The sequence below is a fragment of the Medicago sativa genome, chromosome 5, assembly GCF_051527215.1.
Source record: "Medicago sativa cultivar Bolivia chromosome 5, Bolivia_mono, whole genome shotgun sequence".
Taxonomy (NCBI): domain Eukaryota; kingdom Viridiplantae; phylum Streptophyta; class Magnoliopsida; order Fabales; family Fabaceae; genus Medicago; species Medicago sativa.
The window spans coordinates 55,345,692-55,367,006 of record NC_140753.1 but is presented as its reverse complement, the minus strand read 5'-3'; the positions used below and the strand labels follow the sequence as shown (position 1 = coordinate 55,367,006).

The window sequence follows — 21,315 nt, the reverse complement described above, 5'->3', positions numbered from 1 at the left end:
TCTAATGAAAAAAATTATCATATGGATCAGTCAAATTATCTACAATTTTAAAGATGCAACTTTAATATCATAACACGTAGTTAGCGTACACCAAAAAAAATGAAAAAGAACTACTATCAATAAAGTTACTAAAAAATAACTGCTATGAGAGAGGTAACCGCTAGTAGGCATGTCAATGGGGCGGGGTGGGGACGAGTTTTACATTCCCCGTCCCCATACCCAATTCTCATATACTTACCCGTTACCCTACCCATACCCAACGGGGATAAGAAATTGAACCCCATCCCCGTCGCCGACGGGTTCGGGTATCCCCGCCCCATCCCCGTCCCCGCATTGAATATTTTTTTTAATAAAAAATAGAAGTTTTTTTGCAACCCCTAGAGAAATATTGTAATACATTATCCATCAATATGCTCACTTTAACATTTGTTAGACCGATTGATTTATTTGCTCCTTTAAATATCAATTGTAGTTTTTATAACACGGCAATTATCAAACAAAATAACATGGCATATCAACATAAAGTATTTTTCTGCATTCGGGACGGGTTTGGGTACGGGTTCGGGGTGAGTACCTATATACCCGTTACCCGTCCCATACCCGTGTTTTGAAATCGGGGAAAATCCAAACCCATACCCAAACCCAGTCAAAACGGGGAAAACCCGTCAAATTGGGTTTGGTTCGGGTGGGTAACCACGGGTATGGAATTTGTTGCCATGCATAACCGCTAGGGTGGTTGGGGCTTTAAAAAAAATATTTTAGTCATGTATTTCATTTTTGGAAGCAACAATATTTCAACAAAAAGAGAAGTGGCATAGTGGCTATAGTTGTAAAGTGTAAGCATATGGTACCTGGTTTGATTCCTTGCAAACTCTTTTTTTCATAAAAATTACTCAGACCCACACTCTTTTTTTCATAAAAATTACTCAGACCCACCAAAAAAGGCGGGATCAGAATTAGGGCAAACCTTTCAGAACTGTTTAACATTTATATATATTAAGATTACTTATCAGCTAAACTTTGTGTATTTCTCTGACATGAATGTACAATTTTTAGTTTTCCCCTCCTTAATTAGTATTCTCTGAACTTTAATTACCTTCTCTTTTTACTTTGACTGATGCACGTAAATTATAATGTACCCATTTAATTTTTAGGGTTAAATAAGTTTTTCATCCCTATAAATAGAACATATTTAGATTTTAGTCCTTAAAAAATAAAATGAGGAGTTTTCATCCTCATAAATTTTTTTGTTTTGTTTTTGGTCTCTAACGAATATAATTTTGACTTGTTCTTAACATTTTTTAACCATAATATAAACATACAAAAGTTGAATATAATAAACGGACATAACATGAACACATTTTGAACATAAAATACTCATAATCTTGACATTCATATTAACATAAATTGTCCATTAGTGACCAAAAACAAAATATTTCCTTTTGTGAGGACGAAAACATTCTATTTAATTTTTTAAGAACTAAAATTAAAATTCGCTATACTTTTAGGGACGAAAAACTTATTTAACCGTTTAATTTATTAATTTTCTTGTAAGTTTTCTTTCTTTTTTCCGCAATTCTTTTATTGCAAGTTGAAATCACAGCTAATTATGTGCATATAATATGCCACAATTACCAATTATGAACAAACTACTATCAGAGGCGGATCCAAACGTTTGGTACATGTGGGGCTAAAATCTGGGAAACATTTGCGGTTGCTACCAACAAAAGCAAAACCAACTTCAAAAAATTGTGAATCATATCAAATGTGTCACACTTGTTTGTTTCCAGAAGTTTTGCACAAGATTGTTTACTTGTTGTTCTTATTCTTAAGATATTGTGTTTTATTTATAAGGGTAATAATTATTTTGGTCTCTGAATGTGTAAGGAGTAACCATAATAGTCCCTCAATGTATCAAAATTTTAAAATAGTCCCTGATTGTGTACTTTGTTTGTCAAAATAGTCTATAACATTAAAATAATTTGTTAATATTGTCATATTAGTCATTCAATATACTTAGGTTTAAGTTATTGTCATTCAATATACTTACTTATTGTCACTTCAAAGACTATTTTGACTAATAAAGTGCAAAACCAAAGATTATTTTAGAATTTTAATACATTAAGAGGCTATTGTGACTACTCGTTACACATTCACGGACCATAATAACTACTATCCCTATTTATAATGTAAAAAATATGGAAATTGATGTGGGGCTTTAGCCACACATGGACTATGAATGGATCCGCCCCTGACCACTATAGAGGACAGAGTTCGGAGTTTATTTTGAAATTTGTCGCTTCTATTGAGTTTGTGTTGTGAATTTAGTTTAAAATTTTTAACTAATGTTTATAACTTTATTTTAACTTTTATCATGTGTATGTTAATTAAATATACCGTATCGTATCTGATATTTTTTAATGACTGAAGTATCGATACATGTTGTATCTGATACTCATATTGTGTCCATGATTAATAGATTCAACCAGGTGCCAAACGACCAACAACCATACCCTTCAAATTCTCTCTCCCACCCATTTTTAACTAATGTTTACAACTTGCTCATGTTTAGGGAAGTTAGTTATGATAGAGTGAGGTGAAGATCACAATAGTTTATGCTGATCTGTCACTGAAATACTGTAAGTACATGTAATTGCTTATATTACAAGTTAATGTGAAATAATGGTTCATTGAACCAATTCTTTGATTCATTTTTTTTGTTTTTATCTCATTTTATATCAATCTAATCTTTTGTTATCTCAACATTCTTTGTCTTGTGTGTTAGGTAAGAGAACCCATGGTGGCTGGTTTATTACACACTTGGAGGAGAAGGAGGTTGAAAGGGCAATCCACATATGGTTTTCTAGGGTTCAAGGTAGAAGTTGATTTTGTAATTGAAGAAGCTTGACAAAATTGGTGTTTTAGTGTTTCTTAAGAAGAAGAGTGTAGAAGAAGAGATGACCAAATTGAAAAGGGAGGAAGATTAAATCACGAATGTAGCATATTTGTGTTTGTTGTTGTTATTGTTTTTTGTTTTTTTTTTTGTTTTTTGTTGCATAAACATGGCAACAAAGAAGAAGAAAAAAATACACAGGACAGAAAAATATTTTGGAAATTGTTTTTATTAATTTTAGGATGAAGTTTTATTTATGAAGATTAAAAGAAAATTAATATTGGTCATCGTGAGCTTAGCTCAGTAGGTAGGGACGAAGCATAAATATATGCAAGGTCCGAGGTTCAAACTCCGACCACCACAAAAAAAATATCAACATTGATCTGGGTTTCTCTTTGAACATTATAGAAGAAGTGGTTTTAAATATTTTTATGTTTTTAAAATTAATGACTTTTTTTGCAGATTTAAAATTAATGACTTGGTAACCAATATTCATGTGGAAGCAAAAAAATCTAAAAGAAATATAAATACACACTCAACGCCACGTAATCTATTTTACACAATCAAAAAAAATTAAAATGGAAGAGGAATCTCAAACTTTTCTTTTACACAATATATACCACGATTTGCTGGTGTAAACATTATTTGACCCTAAAAATAATGAAAATTTAGACCTAAATATTAAATTATGAAGGTGCTGTCGTGATGAGATCAAGTGTGGAGTGTGTGTAATTTTTTCTTTTCTTGATTTCGTTTGGTGAAGATGCTGACATTTATAAAGATGAAGAAAAAGGAGGAGAAAGAAGTTGAAGAAATATAAAATAAAATTGGGTATTTATGGTCCATTGTTTGATCTCGTAAACCTTCAAAATTTAAAAGTTCTCTTTTTGAAAGAAAAAAAAAAGATCAAACAAGTAAAATTAAAAAATTAGTAAGGTCTATGGTAGACCATCTAGAATGTTGGAATACTTTAGGTATTTAGGGTTAAAAACTGACAGAAGGATCACCTTGACACATGAAGATATAGTTAAAGGACTAATACAAACATTTTATTATTTAGGAACCAAAACGAAACTCATAGATCATTTAGGAGACCAAATATACAATTTAGTCTTAATTTTTTCTTCTTCATCCGAGTTTGAACTCAAAACCTCCAATTTTTTCCCCCTAGATTTAACCAGTCAAGCAATCCAATGTGTGCCAACTATAGTATTAAAAAATTGTGATCAACCAATAGTTCTTCAACAAAGAGTAGATAAAAGGAGCACTACTTGGTGGTATGGTGACATATGTTGTAGCTTCTCTGTCCACAGAAAAACGTGTACACCACAAGTTTAGAGATAATATGATACCAACATGCATGAGTTCTTGATATCTTCAACCTCGCTACTTCAGCCAAACCAAGCCATTCATTCATTATAGTCATGTCTTCTGCAGCAACCACTATACTTTGTTTCCTTCTCTTCACTTTCATATACCTTTTATTCAAACTCTTCTTACATCCAAAACAAAAAACCCTAAACCATAAAAAGCCACCAGGTCCACCAGCACTACCAATAATCGGAAACCTTCACATATTAGGTAAACTTCCACATAGAACACTTCAATCACTCTCCAAAAAATATGGTGCAATCATGTCCTTACAACTTGGTCAAGTTCCAACAATTGTTATTTCATCTTCAAAAGAAGCAGAATCATTCCTCAAAACCCATGACATCGTTTTCGCAAGCCGACCGAAGACTCAAGGATCCGAGCTCATGTCCTATGGTTCTAAAGGGATGCCTTTTTCTGAGTATGGTCCTTATTGGCGCATCATGAGGAAATTTTGCACTTTGAAACTTCTTAGTGCTTCAAAAGTTGAGAAGTCGGGTCCTATTAGAAAAGAGGAGTTGGGTGTTTTGGTTAACAGTTTGAAGAAAGCTTCTTTGGTAGGTGAGGTTGTGAATGTTAGTGAGGCTATAGAGAATCTTATAGAGAATATTGTGTATAAGATGATATTGGGCAGGGGTAAGTATGAGCAATTTGACTTGAAGAAGATGATTAAAGATGGACTGACTTTGATGGGAGCTTTTAATCTGGCTGATTATGTTCCTTGGCTAGGTGTTTTTGACCTTCAGGTACATTTGTACTATTTATTACTACTACCTCCCTCGTTAATAATAAGATCATTTTGTGTTTTTGCTTCTTATATTTTTATAAGATCTATTTCAAATTTCAATATACATAAACTATTTCTTTACCATTGTATATCCCTATTTATGTTGCATATTTTTCTGCAATATATAATAAATACTCTATAAAAACATCAATTAATTCTCTTTCATAAACGATAAACATGTAAAACAATAATAATTGCCAACAAAAGTAATTCAACAATCAACTTTTTTAATTTCCGTGTTTTTCACAAAAAGGTTTTATGATTAAGGACGGTGGTAGTACTCTGTAAGAAAGAAAGATATTGAATATTAACATACATTTATTTTTAAGTCTCATAAATAGAGTGTTCTTCAAAACAAAACAAAAAACTCATAAATAGAGTGATTGAGTGATTTTGGTCACTCAATATTTAATAGTTCGATATTGGTCCTTTAGTGTTTTTCCCTCTATGGCATTAAAAGGGTTACTTGATTTTATCTCAATTGCCCTTCACTTTTATATATGAAATTGGAAAGTGGGTCAAATTTCACAATATCAAAATATTTTAGGTACTAAAAGTAAGAGAAATTTGAAAAAAGTTAGATAATCACTTTACTATACAGTATACACAAGGGAAAATTAAATTAACTCTACAAAAAAAATTGAGTTAACTCTTAAATATTTTCCATTCGGTTAAATATTTCATTTATCCATTTCATCCTCAATTTACTTATGTTTTTACAGTTTTGTTAACAACAACAATCAAGGCTTATCCGACTAAATAGGATCAACTATATAGATCAAATTACCCCATAGTAGTTTATCATAAACGTGGGTTTGTTAAGTTCGGTGAAAATATTCATGTAGTAACTCATATTATAAGTTAACTTTTTGTTAGGGATTAACACAAGCTTGCAAAAAAACCAGTAAAGCTCTTGATGAAGTTTTGGAGATGATAATAACAGAGCATGAACAAACTACTAATACAGACAATCCTAAAGATTTTGTAGACATGCTTCTTTCAATTATGCACCAAACCATTGGTGTTGAGGGTGAACAAGATGTCATCATTGATCGAACGATCATCAAGGCTATTTTGCTCGACATGATAGGGGCATCAATTGATACATCTGCAAACGTGATTGAGTGGGCTTTATCTGAACTTTTAAGGCATCCAAGAGTGATGCAAATTCTTCAAGTGGAAATACAAAATGCAGTAGGAAATAAGAGAATGGTTCAAGAAAACGATTTGAAGAATTTTAATTACCTAGATATGGTGGTTGATGAAACCTTAAGACTTTATCCTGTTGCACCTTTATTAATCCCTCGTGAATGTAGAGAGAGCATAACAATTGATGGTTGTTTTATAAAAGAAAAGACACGAGTTATAGTAAATGCATGGGCAATTGGGAGAGATCCTAATGTTTGGTTAGAAAATGCTGAAGAATTTTACCCAGAGAGATTTATTGAGAAAAAAATGAATTATCTCGGACAAGAGTTTGAATCTATACCATTTGGTTTTGGTCGTAGACGTTGTCCTGGAATTCAATTGGGTTTAATTACGGTAAAGTTGGTTATAGCTCAATTGGTGCACTGTTTTGATTGGGAACTTCCACATAATATTAGTCCTTCCAATATGAATATGGAGGAGAAATTTGGACTCACTATACCAAGAGCTCAGCATTTGCACGCAATACCGAGTTATCGTTTGGATGATGCTAAGCAAGAATAGCTCCAAGAATAATACTATGTTCTTGTTCAACAAGTTTATTACTAGTAAAGATGCTAAGTATGGTAGGTCCATTAATGATGTTTTAATGTATATTGCTTGTTCTTTATATATGTTGATAGCCAACATTTCAGTCTTCATTGGGACATGGAGGTCAATAAAATCACATACCTTCATGATCAATGGTATGGTGCAAAGTCTATATAGTACAAATCTCCTTCATCTCTACCCTATCTCTCCTTCTTTTACTCAGTATTTGTTTCAATTCTTTGTTGTTGTTGTTATTATTATTATTATTATTATTATTATTATTATTATTATTATTATTATTATTATTACTGATTTTAAAATTGGTATGGGACAAGCAATTTTAGAAATGAGGTATACCCCGAAATTCTAAAAGCTTTTTTAACACAACATATATCACACATGAAAAACTTAATAACTAGAATATTGCTCCATGAAGATTGGAGAACAACATATAAAAGATGTAAATACTTATTATTCCTCTATGGCTTTCCACAATGTACATGTATAAAATATAATATAGTGCACATTAACATTACTTGATTCAAAAACTATTAGAGTATGTTTATATTTTTTTTTTGTACTATGTATTAATATCAAAATAATGAATATTAGAGAGTTTTGTGTAACTTTTTTTGCATGTGTCCTTATTTTCTGACTCTGTAGATTTGGATAACAATCAAGTCTTTTGTTCTAATCTTTATAACTTCTCTATCTCTATTATAGATCTACTTTCTCTCTCTCTCTGTCTTGTTTCTCTATCATCCCCGTACTATACTAGATCTGACAACTGAACTCTTGCAACTCAATAATTTCATTCTTCAATATGATTATAAGACCCAATTTAGTGTCTAAATCTTAAAAATTTAATCATAAACAGTAACAGTTTAGTGCATAAATAATTTCCAAAACTCTGATCTTTCTCCTATAGACCAAATATCATCTTCTATCCTTTATGTTTGATGTTTGTAAATTGTAACAAGTTAATTTTTAATTTTTTTTTTGTTTCTTATAAATTGATCTTTTAAGTCGTAACATATTTACACTCTTGCCCTCTTTTCAACCAACTTCAATAATAAATGTTTATTAACTATTTAACATTGTCCTTCAAAAAAAAAATAAGGGTTAATTAAGTAAATGGTCCCTATAAATATTCAGAATTTTGTTTTTAGTCCCTACAAAATAAAATCACACTTTTTAGTCCCTATAAAATTTTCCATCAACATTTTTAGTCCCTATAAAATTTTCCATCATCCATCAGCATTTTTAGTCCCTATAAAATTTTTCCATCAGCATTTTTAGTCCCTAAAATGCTTAAGGAAAATGTCACAGGGACTAAAAAGTGTGATTTTATTTTGTAGGGACTAAAAACAAAATTGTGAATATTTATAGGGACTACAAACTTAATTAACCCAAAAAATAACTATTTAGCATTGAGGTGGGGTTCAAAAAGTGCATATAACAACAAAAATGTTTGCTTATGCACTTTTTTTTTCTTCTTGTTTTCTAATTGAAATTTAATTTTACAAATAAATGTTTCATCAACAACAGTGTAAATGAAGTAATTTATCAATTGATTTTCTAATCAAGATTGAATTATACAACTATGAACCCTAGTTTTGAGACAGCTATGAACCCTAATTTTGAGGGTAGTCAATTTGGACCTTCCAATTTAACATTTTTTTAAGAAATCAAATTAGCTCATTAAAATTGACATCGAGAAGAATCGAAACCTAAACCTTGAGAGGAGCAACTTCATGGTCTGAAGTCATTACCATTAGGCCAACCTAAGTGGGTTCCTATCAATTTAACTTCAACCGTTCATATAAACACGTTTTAAGTGAGTTTCATGAAAATAGGGTAATGATGCAGATATTTCATTACTTAAATGACCATTTTGTTAAAAAAAAAACTTTAAAAAACTAACTTATTATAAACAACCAACTTAAAGAATCGCGAGATGTATTTGACCTTTCCTATAAGAATAACTAAAATCTAAAAAATAAATGTGGTATTTTTCCTATAAGACCACTTTCAAAATCACTCATGCTGCTGCATTACTCGAGATAAGCATAACATGTAAATATTAAAAAACGTTACTATATATTAGATCAAATTACTAAGTTATCTTGATCATCATCCGTTTGCTGGATAAACCAACAAATAAATGAAATTAATGTAAAACAGAAGTACACACCTTTGCTCAGCTAATGATAAATTATTAAACCAATGGAGTTTTTACAGTGAATCAAACTACACAGTACTTTGAAAACGAGGAGGATAACATCCCTCTTTTACTTTTCAATTGACAAGCATGCAAAACGAGAGGATAAAAGAATATTAAAATAATGGCAAATCATATCCAACGTATGCATGTACATTGTCGGTTGTTACAAATCGATGTTCATAGAACACTTTGGAAAAAAACTACAAACACTCTTTTTCTAACACTCTTTAATATTTATTCTTTTATTGAGTGAAGTTTATGTGGGTATCACACATTGAAAATAAATCTCATATAAATGACGAGACTTAAATGAATGTCACTCAATAGAAGAGTGAGTGTAAGAGTGAGTGTTTAACATTTCTCGAGAAAAAAATATCCCACCAACCACTACTCATACCATCCACAAACAAACACACTACTAGTTTAGAGATAATATCAGTTCTTATAGTCCTCACTCCTCAGTCTTGGAGCTTGATCTAAACCAAAACTTCAATCGTAGACATGTCTTCTGCAGAAATAATAACTACATTACTTTATTTCCTTCTCTTCACTTTCACATGCTTTTTATTCAAACTCTTTTTACATCCAAAACAAAATACCATTATCCATAAAAAGCCACCAGGTCCACCAACACTACCAATAATCGGAAACCTTCACATGTTAGGTAAACTTCCACATAGAACACTTCAATCACTCTCCAAAAAATATGGTCCAATCATGTCATTACAACTTGGTCAAGTTCCAACTATTATCATTTCATCTTCAAAAGCTGCAGAATCATTCCTCAAAACTCATGTCAACGTTTTTGCAAGTCGAGCAAAGAGTCAAGGATCAGAGATCATGTCATATGGTTCCAAAGGGATGGCTTTTTCTGAGTATGGTCCTTATTGGCGTAGTGTGAGGAAATTTTGCACTTTGAAACTTTTTAGTGCTTCAAAAGTTGAGATGTTTGGTCCTATTAGGAAGGAGAAGTTGGATGTTTTGGTTAAATCTTTGAAGAAAGTTGCTTTGGAAGGTGAGGTTGTGAATGTAAGTGAGGTTGTAGAGAATCTTATTGAGGATATTGTGTATAAAATGATACTGGGTAGAGGTAAGTATGAGCAATTTGACATGAATAAGTTAGTTCTAGAAGCATTGGCTTTGATGGGAGCTTTTAATCTGGCTGATTATGTACCTTGGCTAGGCGTTTTTGACCTTCAGGTACGTCTTGACAATTTCTATTAAAAATTGTAATTAATTTTATATGAGATTATCTGATGATATGGAAAAGATAAATTGAGAAACTGAAAAGAGATAAAATAATAAATAATTAAGAGTATAATAGAAAACAACTAATATTTATAGTTTATTGATATTTTTTTTGACAAATAGTTTATTGATATTTAATTGGTGGTTAAGACTTGAGAGTATCTTTGTGTTGATTTTTTTATTTTTTTGTAAAGATGTATCTTTGTGTTGATATCACTGTATAAGAAAGAAAAATATTGAATATTGTGTATTGTGTTTGGATTGAGGGTTTATGAAGAAAAGGGAGGGGAAGTCTTACTTTTTTTTTATTTTTAAATTAGTAACACTATAAAATGTTTTTCAAAAATTGAAATAACATGTGAATTTTCCTCTATGGGAATAAAAGGGTTACTTGATTTTATCTCAATTGCCCTTCCCTTTTAGTTATGAAATTGGAAAGCGGGATCAAATTTCACAATCTCAAAATATTTGAGGTACTAAAAGCATGAGAAATTTAGAAAAAGTTAGATGAACAATTTATTGTACATGGGGAAAATAAATTAACTCTTTAAATATTTTCCATTCCCTAGCTATTTCAGGAAGGGTAATATGTATGCTGACTATTTTAGTTAAACTAAGAACGAGGTCTTCAAATGGATTGTTGGTTGTTCTTGATCCTCCAGCTGAGCTCCGATTGTATTATGACGGACAGTACGAGTGTTTTTTATCCTCGCGTCCAATAGCTTCTTCTGTTTTTGTTTTTTTTCTTCTCATGTAACAAAAATAAATAAATAAATCAGCTATCGATTTCATACTCAATTTACATATGCTTTTATGGTTTTGTTAAGTTCAGTGAAAATATTCATGTAGTAGCTATTATCAATATAAGTTTAACTTTTTGTTAGGGATTAACACGAGCTTGCAAAAAAACCAGTAAAGCCCTCGATGAGGTTTTGGAGATGATAATAACAGAGCACGAACAGACTGCTAATAGAGACAAAACTCGTAATGAAGACTTTGTAGACATACTTCTTTCAATTATGCACCAAACCATTGATGTGGAGGGTGAACAAAATCTGGTCATTGATCGAACTAACATCAAGGCTATTTTGCTCGACATGATAGTGGCATCAATTCATACATCTGCTACCACGATTGAGTGGGCTTTATCTGAACTTCTAAGGCATCCAAGAGTGATGAAAATTCTTCAAGATGAGATACAAAATGAAGTAGCTAGGAAATGAGAGAATGGTTAAAGAGAAGGATCTGAAGAAGTTTAATTACTTAGATATGGTGGTTGATGAAACCTTAAGACTTTATCCTGTTGGACCCTTATTAATCCCTCGTGAATGTAGAGAGAGCATAACAATTGATGGATATTTTATAGCGAAAAAGACTCGAGTTATAGTAAATGCATGGGCTATAGGGAGAGATTCTAATGTTTGGTCAGAAAATGCTGATGAGTTTTACCCAGAGAGATTTATTGACAAGAAAATGAATTATCTCGGTCAAGAGTTTGAATCTATACCATTTGGTTCTGGTCGTAGGCGTTGTCCTGGAATTCAATTGGGTTTAATTACGGTTAAGTTGGTTATAGCTCAATTTGTGCATTGCTTTAACTGGGAACTTCCACATAATATTAGTCCTTCCAATTTGAATATGGAGGAGAAATTTGGACTCTCTATACCAAGAGCTCAGCATTTGCACGCAATACCGAGTTATCGTTTGGATGATGCTAAGCAAGAATAGCTCCAAGAATAATACTAGTATGTTCTTGTGCAACAAGTTTATTACCAGTAAAGATGCTAAGTATGGCAGGTCTAATAATGATATTTTAATGTATATTGCTTGTTCTTTATATATGCTGGTAGCCAACATTTGAGTTTCCATTGGGACATGGAGGTCAATAAAATGAATAATACAAGCATATCACATACCTTCATGATCAATGGTATGGTGCAAATCTATAGTATAAATCTCCTCCATCTCTACCCTGTCTCTCAATCTTTTACGCAAAGTATTTGTTTCAATTCTGTTTTATTATTATTATTACTGAATTTAAAGAAACAGAGGTACAAACCTTTGCTCAGCTAATGATAAATTTTTAAATTGATGGAGTTTTTATGGTGAATCAAACACTACTTCCAATATTCCCTCTAATCAAATTATTTATTTGTTCCTCTAATTTCTGGAATTTTAGGCATCCCTTATGTTATAATTGCATGAAAATCTGTAGTTATACTTTCACAACCTAAAACTTGTCTTGAACTAACAAATCCAAATAAAACTTTGGTATCATAACAATAAGGTACTAGAGCATTATTCTCTACTCATGATTATTATGAAATTAAAATTGAGACCAATATTAACTCTAAAAACAATTACAAAGCAAGCATTAACCAATGAGCTAATTCCTCGTACCAGGGTGAACCGGATGTCATAGGTTGAGTTAGCTCTCTATGACAACTTAAGAAAATCAGTTACAAGTTATTTGAAAATAGTGGACAGGATTATCACTTTAATTATTGGAATAACTCATATACATAAACACTTATATGATAAACACTTATTCAATAAGCAATTAACTGATAATTTCTTCACTCCTATATTTTTCATATGTTGGCTATTAACATATAATAAAAACTAGCAATATTCATTAACTTATTCTATTCAAGCACCATTAGACCAACTTATAACATGTTTACTAGTAATAAACTTATTGAATACAAGCATAATATTATTGTCCTTTATGGACCTATTCAAGCTTCTCATCACATTCCAAACGATAACTAGGTATTGCGTGCAAGTGTTGAGCCCTTGGTATAGTGACTCCAAATTTCTCCTCCATATTCAAATTGGAAGGGCTAATATTATGTGGAAGTTGCCAATTAAAGCAATGCACCAATTGAGCTACAACAAATCTAACAGTAACCAAACCCAATTGAATCCCAGGACATCGTCTACGACCTGAACCAAATGGTATAGATTCAAACTCCTGGCCTTGATAATTCATTTTCTTATCACTAAATCTCTCTGGATAAAATTCATCAGCATTTTCTGACCAAACATTAGAATCTCTCCCTATAGCCCATGCATTTACTATAACTCGAGTCTTTTCCTTTATGAAATATCCATCAATTGTTATTCTCTCTCTACATTCACGAGGGAGTAATAATGGTCCAACAGGGTAAAGTCTTAATGTCTCGTCAACCACCATATCTAGGTAATTAAACTTCTTCAAATCTTTTTCTGCAACCATTCTTTTATTTCCTACTTCATTTTGTATCTCATTTTGAAGCTTTTTCATCACTCTTGGATGTCTGAAAAGTTCAGATAAAGCCCACTCAATCGTGGTAGTGGCTGTATCAATTCCTGCCACAATCATGTCTAGTAAAATTGCTTTGATGTTAGTTCTGTCAATGACATCACTTTGTTCATTCTCTGGATCTACGGTTTGGTGCACAATTGAGAGAAGTATGTCTACAAAGTCTTCATGACGAACTTTGTCTACATTAGTGCTTTGTTCATGCTCTCTTATTATCATCTCCAATACCTCATCAAGTGCTTTACCGGTTTTCTTGCAGGTTCGTGTAAATCCCTAGCAAAGAGTTAAATTAAGAATGACAATTACTAATTGGATATTTTTGCATAGCTTAGGCGAACAATTAAAAAATGAGGAAATAACCATTTTGTTCACTGTCATTGCACCTCGCTGTCACAATAGTCCTTGACTCACGCTAAAAGGCAAAACGGTCGCTGAATGTGTACCTCGGTTAGTCAGTTTAGTGCTTGACGTTAAAATTGACTGTCAGATGCTGACAAGGATGTGTGACATAGGTCTAGGGACTAAAATGAAAGTCGGTTCGAAATTAACACACATAAATCCCTAAATCCTCCTTTGCTTTATTGTTCTCTTTGGTTTTCACACGCTCCGTTTGTTACCTATCTCTTTCCATTTTGCTTCCTTATTAGAGGACCCTACATTCCACACCCAGATTCTCACTCATAATTTTGGACTAAAGAGATAAATTGATTTTTGAAATTGGGAATAAAGGTCAATATGATCTAAGAATTTCACAAAATAACATTGCATCCATATTCCAATTGGCAGTATAACCAATAGAATTTCACAAAATAACATTACATACACCAAGATGTCTGAGTTGAATTTGATTAGAACAATAGGTTTTAGATCCTTAATGGATTTTGATTTCGTTTCACTGAACTCATTAGGTAGGGATTTAGGGATTTAGGGGCGTTAATTTGGAATTGTTTACTTTCATTTTGGTCATTAGGTCCATGTCACGCATCCTTTTCAACATTTAACACCTAATTTTAACATCAATTACTAAACTGGTTCGGAGATACATGACTATTATCTGAGTCAAGGATCATTGTGAGTTGTGACAGCAAGATGGTAAGCTAAAGAATAAACTGGTTGTTTTCCCGTTAAAAAATATGAAAATTGAAAAACACAAGAAAAAATTATTAGTTTTTTTGTTGGTTTCAATATTATTTTTCAAGCCAATATAACAATTTCAGCTTTTAGTTCCAATCAAAAGTTTTATTTAGTACTCTCCGTTTCAAAATGAGTGTCGCTTTAGCCAAATGCACACAGATTAAGGAATGAAATAATGTTGTCCAAAGATAAGATACTTTTACTAAAATAGCCTCGTTAGCTATTGGTGCATTTGTCATCATTATAAATTAAAGTGCAAAATGATACTTTAGAAGTTGTGTGGATAATAATAATTAAGGGTACTATTGGAAAAAAGTAATTAATAGTACATTGAAAAATGAGAATGACATTCATTTTGAAACAAATTATTTTGCTAAAGTGACACTCATTTTGAAACGGATGGAGTATTTGTTCTAAACATTAAAAAATTAGCATTTAGTTATGGTTATTTTTATCTTTGTCTTCATAATATCCCTTAATTTTCTTTGGCTCACATAAGAATCACTTATTAAAGAGATCTTCACACTAACAATAAAAGAATATAGTCTTCATCAACCGAATCAACCTTCTTTGATAATATCCGTTCTTTGATATTAATAAGTATATTGATTTCATTCCTTAAAATTGGACAATAAAAAGATTACTTTGAACGTTAATAATATTACAATGACTTAACCACACAATATTAATTTTTGAGTGAATAGGAAAACCACCACCACCCCCCACACGTCATAGGGGAGTAAATGATTTTTTTTTTCTTTTTAAAAAAAAAATCTGTGTGATTATAAAAATAGGTAAATACCCCCACCCACCCCCACACCCCACCCCTCAACTTTAATACTTATGAGCAAATACCCCCTCAGCTTTATAACTTATGTACCAATTATCCCCCCTCAAATTTAAAATTTACATGCAAAGACCCCCTTCAAATTTAAAATTTATTTGCTAGTTGAATTAAATTTTATGTGCAAAGGTTGCTTCAAATATGTGTTAACATTAATTAATTCATATGATATGATTACTTGCCAGTAGCAAAAGCTTCAACGGAGAAAGTCTTGGTGATACCCACAAGACTCTTGAAATGAATCTTCCCAATTGGTTGTTCATCGACAATAATCTCAATAACAGGATGGCATGACATGAGTTCCATAGCTTTCACACCTTTAAGTTCCTTAGCACAGTTTGAAATTATTGTTTTGTGATAAATTTTATACAAAAAAGTCTTATATTTGATGAATCTTTGTTAAAACTTGTCTTCAAATATTTCAAGTAATCTTTGCACGTAAGATTTAATTCAATTTGCAAATAATTTTAAATTTGAAGAGGGTATTTGCAAGTAAGTGTTAAATTTAAGGAGGATAATTGGTACATAATTTTTAAAGTTGAGGGAGGTATTTGCATAAGTATTAAAGTTGAGGGGGTATTTGCCTATTTTTATAATCACACAAATTTTTTTTTTTAAAAAAAAAAAAGTCAATTACCCCCTATTTTTTATAATCACACAAATTTGCCTATATTTATACAGTTTGATCATGCTTATATAATATCATTGTTTTCATATAGTTTATTCATAACATTATAAGAAGGATCCTAATAATAGTGTTCTAAGAACACTTGTTAAGAAATCAAAAGAAGTTTTGTCAAAAAGAAAAAAATCAAAAGAAGTTATTTTTTTTTTTATAAAAAGTTGTTATAATTATTATATTGATAAAAATAACGTTTATTTTTAAAATTAAATTTTCTTTTATGAATTCTTCAACCAATTCTATTAGAGCATATCGTTAGCAAGATCATAAAACTATTATTATATTCTAAACTATTCTTATATTTGTTGAAAAAAGCTCTATGATTGACGCTCGTGGTTGAAAAAATAATTAATTAGGGCTATATTTTATAAACTCCGCTAGAAATGGAAAAATATTTTAAAAAATCAACATTTTAAAGCAATTATAAACAAAACTTATATAAATTTTGAACGCTTATGTATTTATATAGTTTTATATAAATTTTTATGATATAACTTTAACCCTACTTATTAAAATTTCTTGATCCTTCATTGACAATAAGCCTCCCTTTAGTACTAAAATATTGAAATTTGGAAATTTTTATCCCCTCTTTTCAATTGTTGACAATCATGATGTTTGAGAATGCTTAGAACTAAAAGTAAGTACTAAAATCTCGCAATCATAATATTAAGAAATAAGTGGGAAAATTGAGATTAAACCAGGGGACCCCTTTAATACACGAGGAAAAAACATGAAGGACCCAAAACTCAGCAATAATAAAGTGACCAATGAAAACTGTACAGCTACGATACTTAAGAGACTTAAAAATAAAATCAAGTCAATAGGTAACTAATTTCTTCAATTTTTACACACACATACCTGAAGATCAAAAGGGCCTAGCCAAGAAACATAATCAGCCGGATTAAAAGCTCCAAGCATAGCCATTCCTTCTTGAACCAACTTCTTCAAATCAAATTGCTCATACTTACCCCTACCCAATATCATCTTATACACAATATCCTCTATAAGATTCTCTACAATCTCACTAACATTCACTATCTCACCTACCAAAGCAACTTTCTCCAATGACTTAACCAAAACATCCAACTCCTTCTTCCTAATAGGACCAAACATCTCAACTTTTGAAGCACTTAGAAGTTTCAAAGTGCACAGTTTCTTTACACTACGCCAATAAGGACCATATTCTGAAAAAGCCAACCCTTTGGAACCATAAAAAATGAGCTGAGATGCTTGAGTCTTCGGCCGACTTGCAAAATTGATGTCATGAGTTTTGAGGAATGATTCTGCAGCCTTTGAAGATGAAATAACAATTGTTGGAACTTGACCAAGTTGTAAGGACATAATTGGACCATATTTTTTGGAGAGTGATTGAAGTGTTCTATGTGGAAGTTTGCCTAGTAGGTGAAGGTTTCCAATTATTGGTAGTGTTGGTGGACCTGGTGGCTTTTTATGATTTATGGTGTTTTGTTTTGCACGTAAGAAGAATTTGAATAAAAGATATGTGAAAGTGAAGAGAAGGAAAGAAATTATTATGATTGTTGTAGAAGACATGTTTACAATGAATGGTTTGGATCCAAGTTCCAAGGCTACGATCTATAAAGAAATCTCTAGTGTTGCTTGTTTGAGGATTTGAGTGTGGTGCAAGTGATAGGATATTTATTAGTTAAATAAAGGTGGAAACAAATAATTTTGATTTGTTTAATTGGTATCGCTTTCGGTTAAACCCTGTCTGTCACCATTTTTTTCTGTTTATCGAAAATGGGTGATTTAAGTTTAATTTTGATCCAAAATCACCCTCCAAATTGTTTTTTTTTTCCTTTTTAACATATTTTCAGTCTTCATTCGTTTATTTTTGTGATTTCATCGTTTTTACATGACTCTACTTGTTTTCATTTTTTGTCTTTGTGCAGTGTGTTTGTTGATTTTCCGTTTTATTGCGTTGTTTATTTGATTGAGGTAGAAAGATTAGCTTTGAGCAAGTGCATATCCAATTAATGCTTGGAGTCATCAACGTTAAAAATCCTGATACATGAATATTTCTGAGATTTGAATATAGTAATATTTGTAGGTATAGATAGATAGATAGATAGATAGTCAGTTCTTTTATGTTTTTAACATGGATGATGTGAGTTTTTCGAAGATTCATCCTTTTTGTTTTTAATAACTTTGAATTTATATTATATCGATGATGCACTCTATCAATTTGAATGATGAAATATTGTTTATTTTTGTAAAAAAAAAAAACGTACCTATAAGTTCAATCATGTTTTACAATAAATATTATACAGGAGAAGATTTATGGATTTTTATGAATTCTTTTAAAATATATTTACAATAAACTAATATAATAAAATGACGCGATGGTAAAATATGACTATGTTAATTGAAGTATTTTTCTCCTTAATTGAAAGTATTTTTAAATGATAAATATAAAAAAAATATTCCTGATAAGACTTGAACTGAGATTTTTAACTCTAACTATTTAACCACATAATTTTTTTTAACACTAACTATACAAAAAATTAAACTCATAGAAGTAAAAGGTGGACACGGCAGATAATTGGATCCATCCCTCAAAAATTGGATTCATCCTATAGTGATTGTTGTAGACAAGATATTGCAGAGGTCAGACCCCGACAAATGGCTACCAATTAAAATAAGTTTAGTCATTATTATTTTTTATTTTGAAAGAGTGTTTAGTCAATATTTTTTTTTTTGACAAAGTGTTTAGTCATTAATTTTTTTTTATAAAAGTGTTTAGTCATTATTGTTAGGTGGGTAACTCTCTAAATGGACCAACATCAAATAAAATAATAAAATAAACAAACAAAATTAATGTGCTTGTTTGACTATGTATCCTTGTGTGTTACTCCCTCCGTCCCATATTATGCGACCTAGTTGACTCAGTTACGTATGTCAATGCACAATTTTGAACTTAAATATCTTTAATAATATATTAGAAAAAAATTAGAAATTTTGATATTTTAAAAATATTCATCGAGATGAATCCAACAACATCTTATATGATATATTTTGTCTTTATATATTAGTAGAAAAATAAGGTCAAAGCATGTTACATGAATAGTATAAATTTTCAAACTAGGTCATTTAATATGGGACGGAAGGAGTATTTCGCAAAAAAAAGATTTGTATCCATGTGTTACCAAAGGGATGCATGGCCTCAGTTCCAGTCGACACATGGCCTAAGACAGGGGACCCCCCTATCTCCTTATTTATTCATCCTTTGCATAGAAAAATTATTTATTGCCATCAACAGAGCGGTTCAGCAAGGCGATTGGTACCCTATTCAGATTTTGAGCAATGGACCTAAGGTTTCTCACCTTTTCTTTGCGGATGATGTGCTCCTATTCACAAAAGCAAAAAACTCCCAATCTAGATTCATCATTTATTTGGTCGCTTCAGTAGGGCCTCGGGGTTGAAAATTAATCTATCTAAATCTCGAGCATTCTACTCATCAGGTATTCCTCAAGCTAAAATCAATAGTCTCACTTCCATTTCTGGTATTAGAAGCACTACCTCTCTGCAAAATTACTTGGGTTTCCCGATTCTCAAAGAGACAACTAAGCGAAATGACTTCCTTTTTATTATTGAAAAAAAAATGCAAACTCGCTTAGCTTCTTGGAAGAACAGGCTTTTGAACAAACATAGGAGATTGACTGACTCCCTCAAAGAGTGTGTGACAACTGTAAGTTCAGATTGTAACCTGAGGGGGGGGGGGGGGGGGGGGGGGGGGGGGGTGGTGAATTAGGTTTCTAGGAATATTGGTTAATTTTTCGGAGTTTAGCGTTCTTGATAATTTTTCCGGTAAATAATGATAAAGATATGAATGCGGAAAAATAAAAGAGTAAGGGAAGAAGAAAAGACACAAGAGAATTATAGTGGTTCCCCTCTAAACCTTAGGGTCAGTCCACTCCCTTCGCACCCCGCGAAGGAATTCACTATGTTAGAATCTTTGTTACAAGCAATCTCACCCCAAGACCCCCTAACAATCTTTCTAACATAAACACAAGAAAGAAACCCTCTCTCTTGATTACAACACAAACACCAAACACTTTTGGTGGACTTTGAATGTTCCCGAATCAAAGAACCTTTTACAACAATCACAAGATAGCACCCCACTATCTTAAACAATAATTCTCACCAACAATGGCAAGAAACTTTACAACAAAGTAATTGAAGAATAACAAATGTATGACTGTATATCTTTATCAATATCACTATTAACAAATGGACTTAGTGTTCAGAAAACTTTTTAATAAATGTTAAAGTGTAGGCAAAGTTTTCCAAACAATTTGAATGCAAGTTTGAAAGCAAGTGATATTGAAAATGTCAATTGAGATAATGAAAGTTGTTGTCTTGTTAATTGTTTTGATTCTCAATTGAATTTATAGAGGCTAAAAAGATGTTTATGAAGTAATACTATTTTTGAAAAAGAGTTATCAATGTATAGAAACATATTTAAAATGACACCTATTCATAAAAAGAGTTTGAAATATATTTGAACCAAATATGGACGTTGGAACATATAAAAATGCTGATTGAAAAATCCTCTAAAATAATAATCGTTGCCATTTTTTAAAATGTAGAATAGCAATTAAGCATTGTAGTAAAATTTGGCAACGTAACAGAATTAATTGCCAAAGGATACAATGCACTATTAATTGTTCAGAGAAATAAAATGCAATTTAAAATAAAGTTCGGTCAACTTGAATGTATAAAGGCCATAAATCTTTGTAGTTATATTATTACAAAAATAGAGACCAAATCAATTGCATGCTAAAGATATTTTTATGTTCAAAATAATAATGCAATTTTCATAATAAACTATGGCTTTTCATGTAAAAAATATTTCCATGCAAAATCACATTTCTATGAAAATAATTGTGAGTGTATGATTTATTTTCATGAGAGTTTTAGCATTGCTTCATATGAGGACTTAGAAAAATGTTTGTATTTATTTTCTGAGCATTTTAAGTCTTGTTAAATGTTAAGAATGATAGTGTCAAAGATAAGAACCATACTTACAAAAATATAACAATAAAGCCTAAGTCCCATTATCTTCATCCTTCA

General features: G+C 31.3%; 3 protein-coding genes across 5 annotated transcripts; 2 read left to right on the top strand and 1 right to left on the bottom strand.

Moving 5' to 3' along the window:
• Positions 1-4,136: 4,136 nt before the first annotated feature.
• On the top strand, positions 4,137-6,986 carry LOC146923208 (cytochrome P450 CYP736A12-like). Its single transcript, XM_085715906.1, has 2 exons — positions 4,137-5,010; positions 5,928-6,986. The coding sequence occupies exons 1-2, from the start codon at positions 4,318-4,320 to the stop codon at positions 6,759-6,761; spliced, it is 1,527 nt and encodes a 508-aa protein (XP_085572032.1). The 5' UTR covers positions 4,137-4,317; the 3' UTR covers positions 6,762-6,986.
• A 2,342-nt stretch (positions 6,987-9,328) lies between these two features.
• Positions 9,329-12,277, top strand: LOC146923207 (cytochrome P450 CYP736A12-like). Of its 3 annotated transcripts, none has more exons than XM_085715899.1 (2): positions 9,329-10,212; positions 10,830-11,058. In XM_085715899.1, exons 1-2 carry the CDS (start codon positions 9,514-9,516, stop codon positions 10,845-10,847), a joined length of 717 nt encoding a protein of 238 aa, XP_085572025.1. In that variant the 5' UTR covers positions 9,329-9,513; the 3' UTR covers positions 10,848-11,058. The 3 variants fall into 3 exon arrangements, with proteins under 3 accessions (XP_085572025.1, XP_085572024.1, XP_085572023.1); XM_085715898.1 differs by lacking the exon at positions 10,830-11,058 and adding an exon at positions 11,145-12,277 and having other exon boundaries at positions 9,340-10,212; XM_085715897.1 differs by lacking the exon at positions 10,830-11,058 and adding an exon at positions 11,145-12,277 and having other exon boundaries at positions 9,352-10,212.
• Positions 12,278-12,729: 452 nt separating this feature from the next.
• LOC146923206 (cytochrome P450 CYP736A12-like) lies at positions 12,730-17,875 on the bottom strand. Its single transcript, XM_085715904.1, has 2 exons — positions 17,083-17,875; positions 12,730-13,837 (listed from the first exon to the last, which is right to left on the bottom strand). The coding sequence occupies exons 1-2, from the start codon at positions 17,773-17,775 to the stop codon at positions 12,995-12,997; spliced, it is 1,536 nt and encodes a 511-aa protein (XP_085572030.1). The 5' UTR covers positions 17,776-17,875; the 3' UTR covers positions 12,730-12,994.
• Between the last annotated feature and the right edge of the window lie 3,440 nt (positions 17,876-21,315).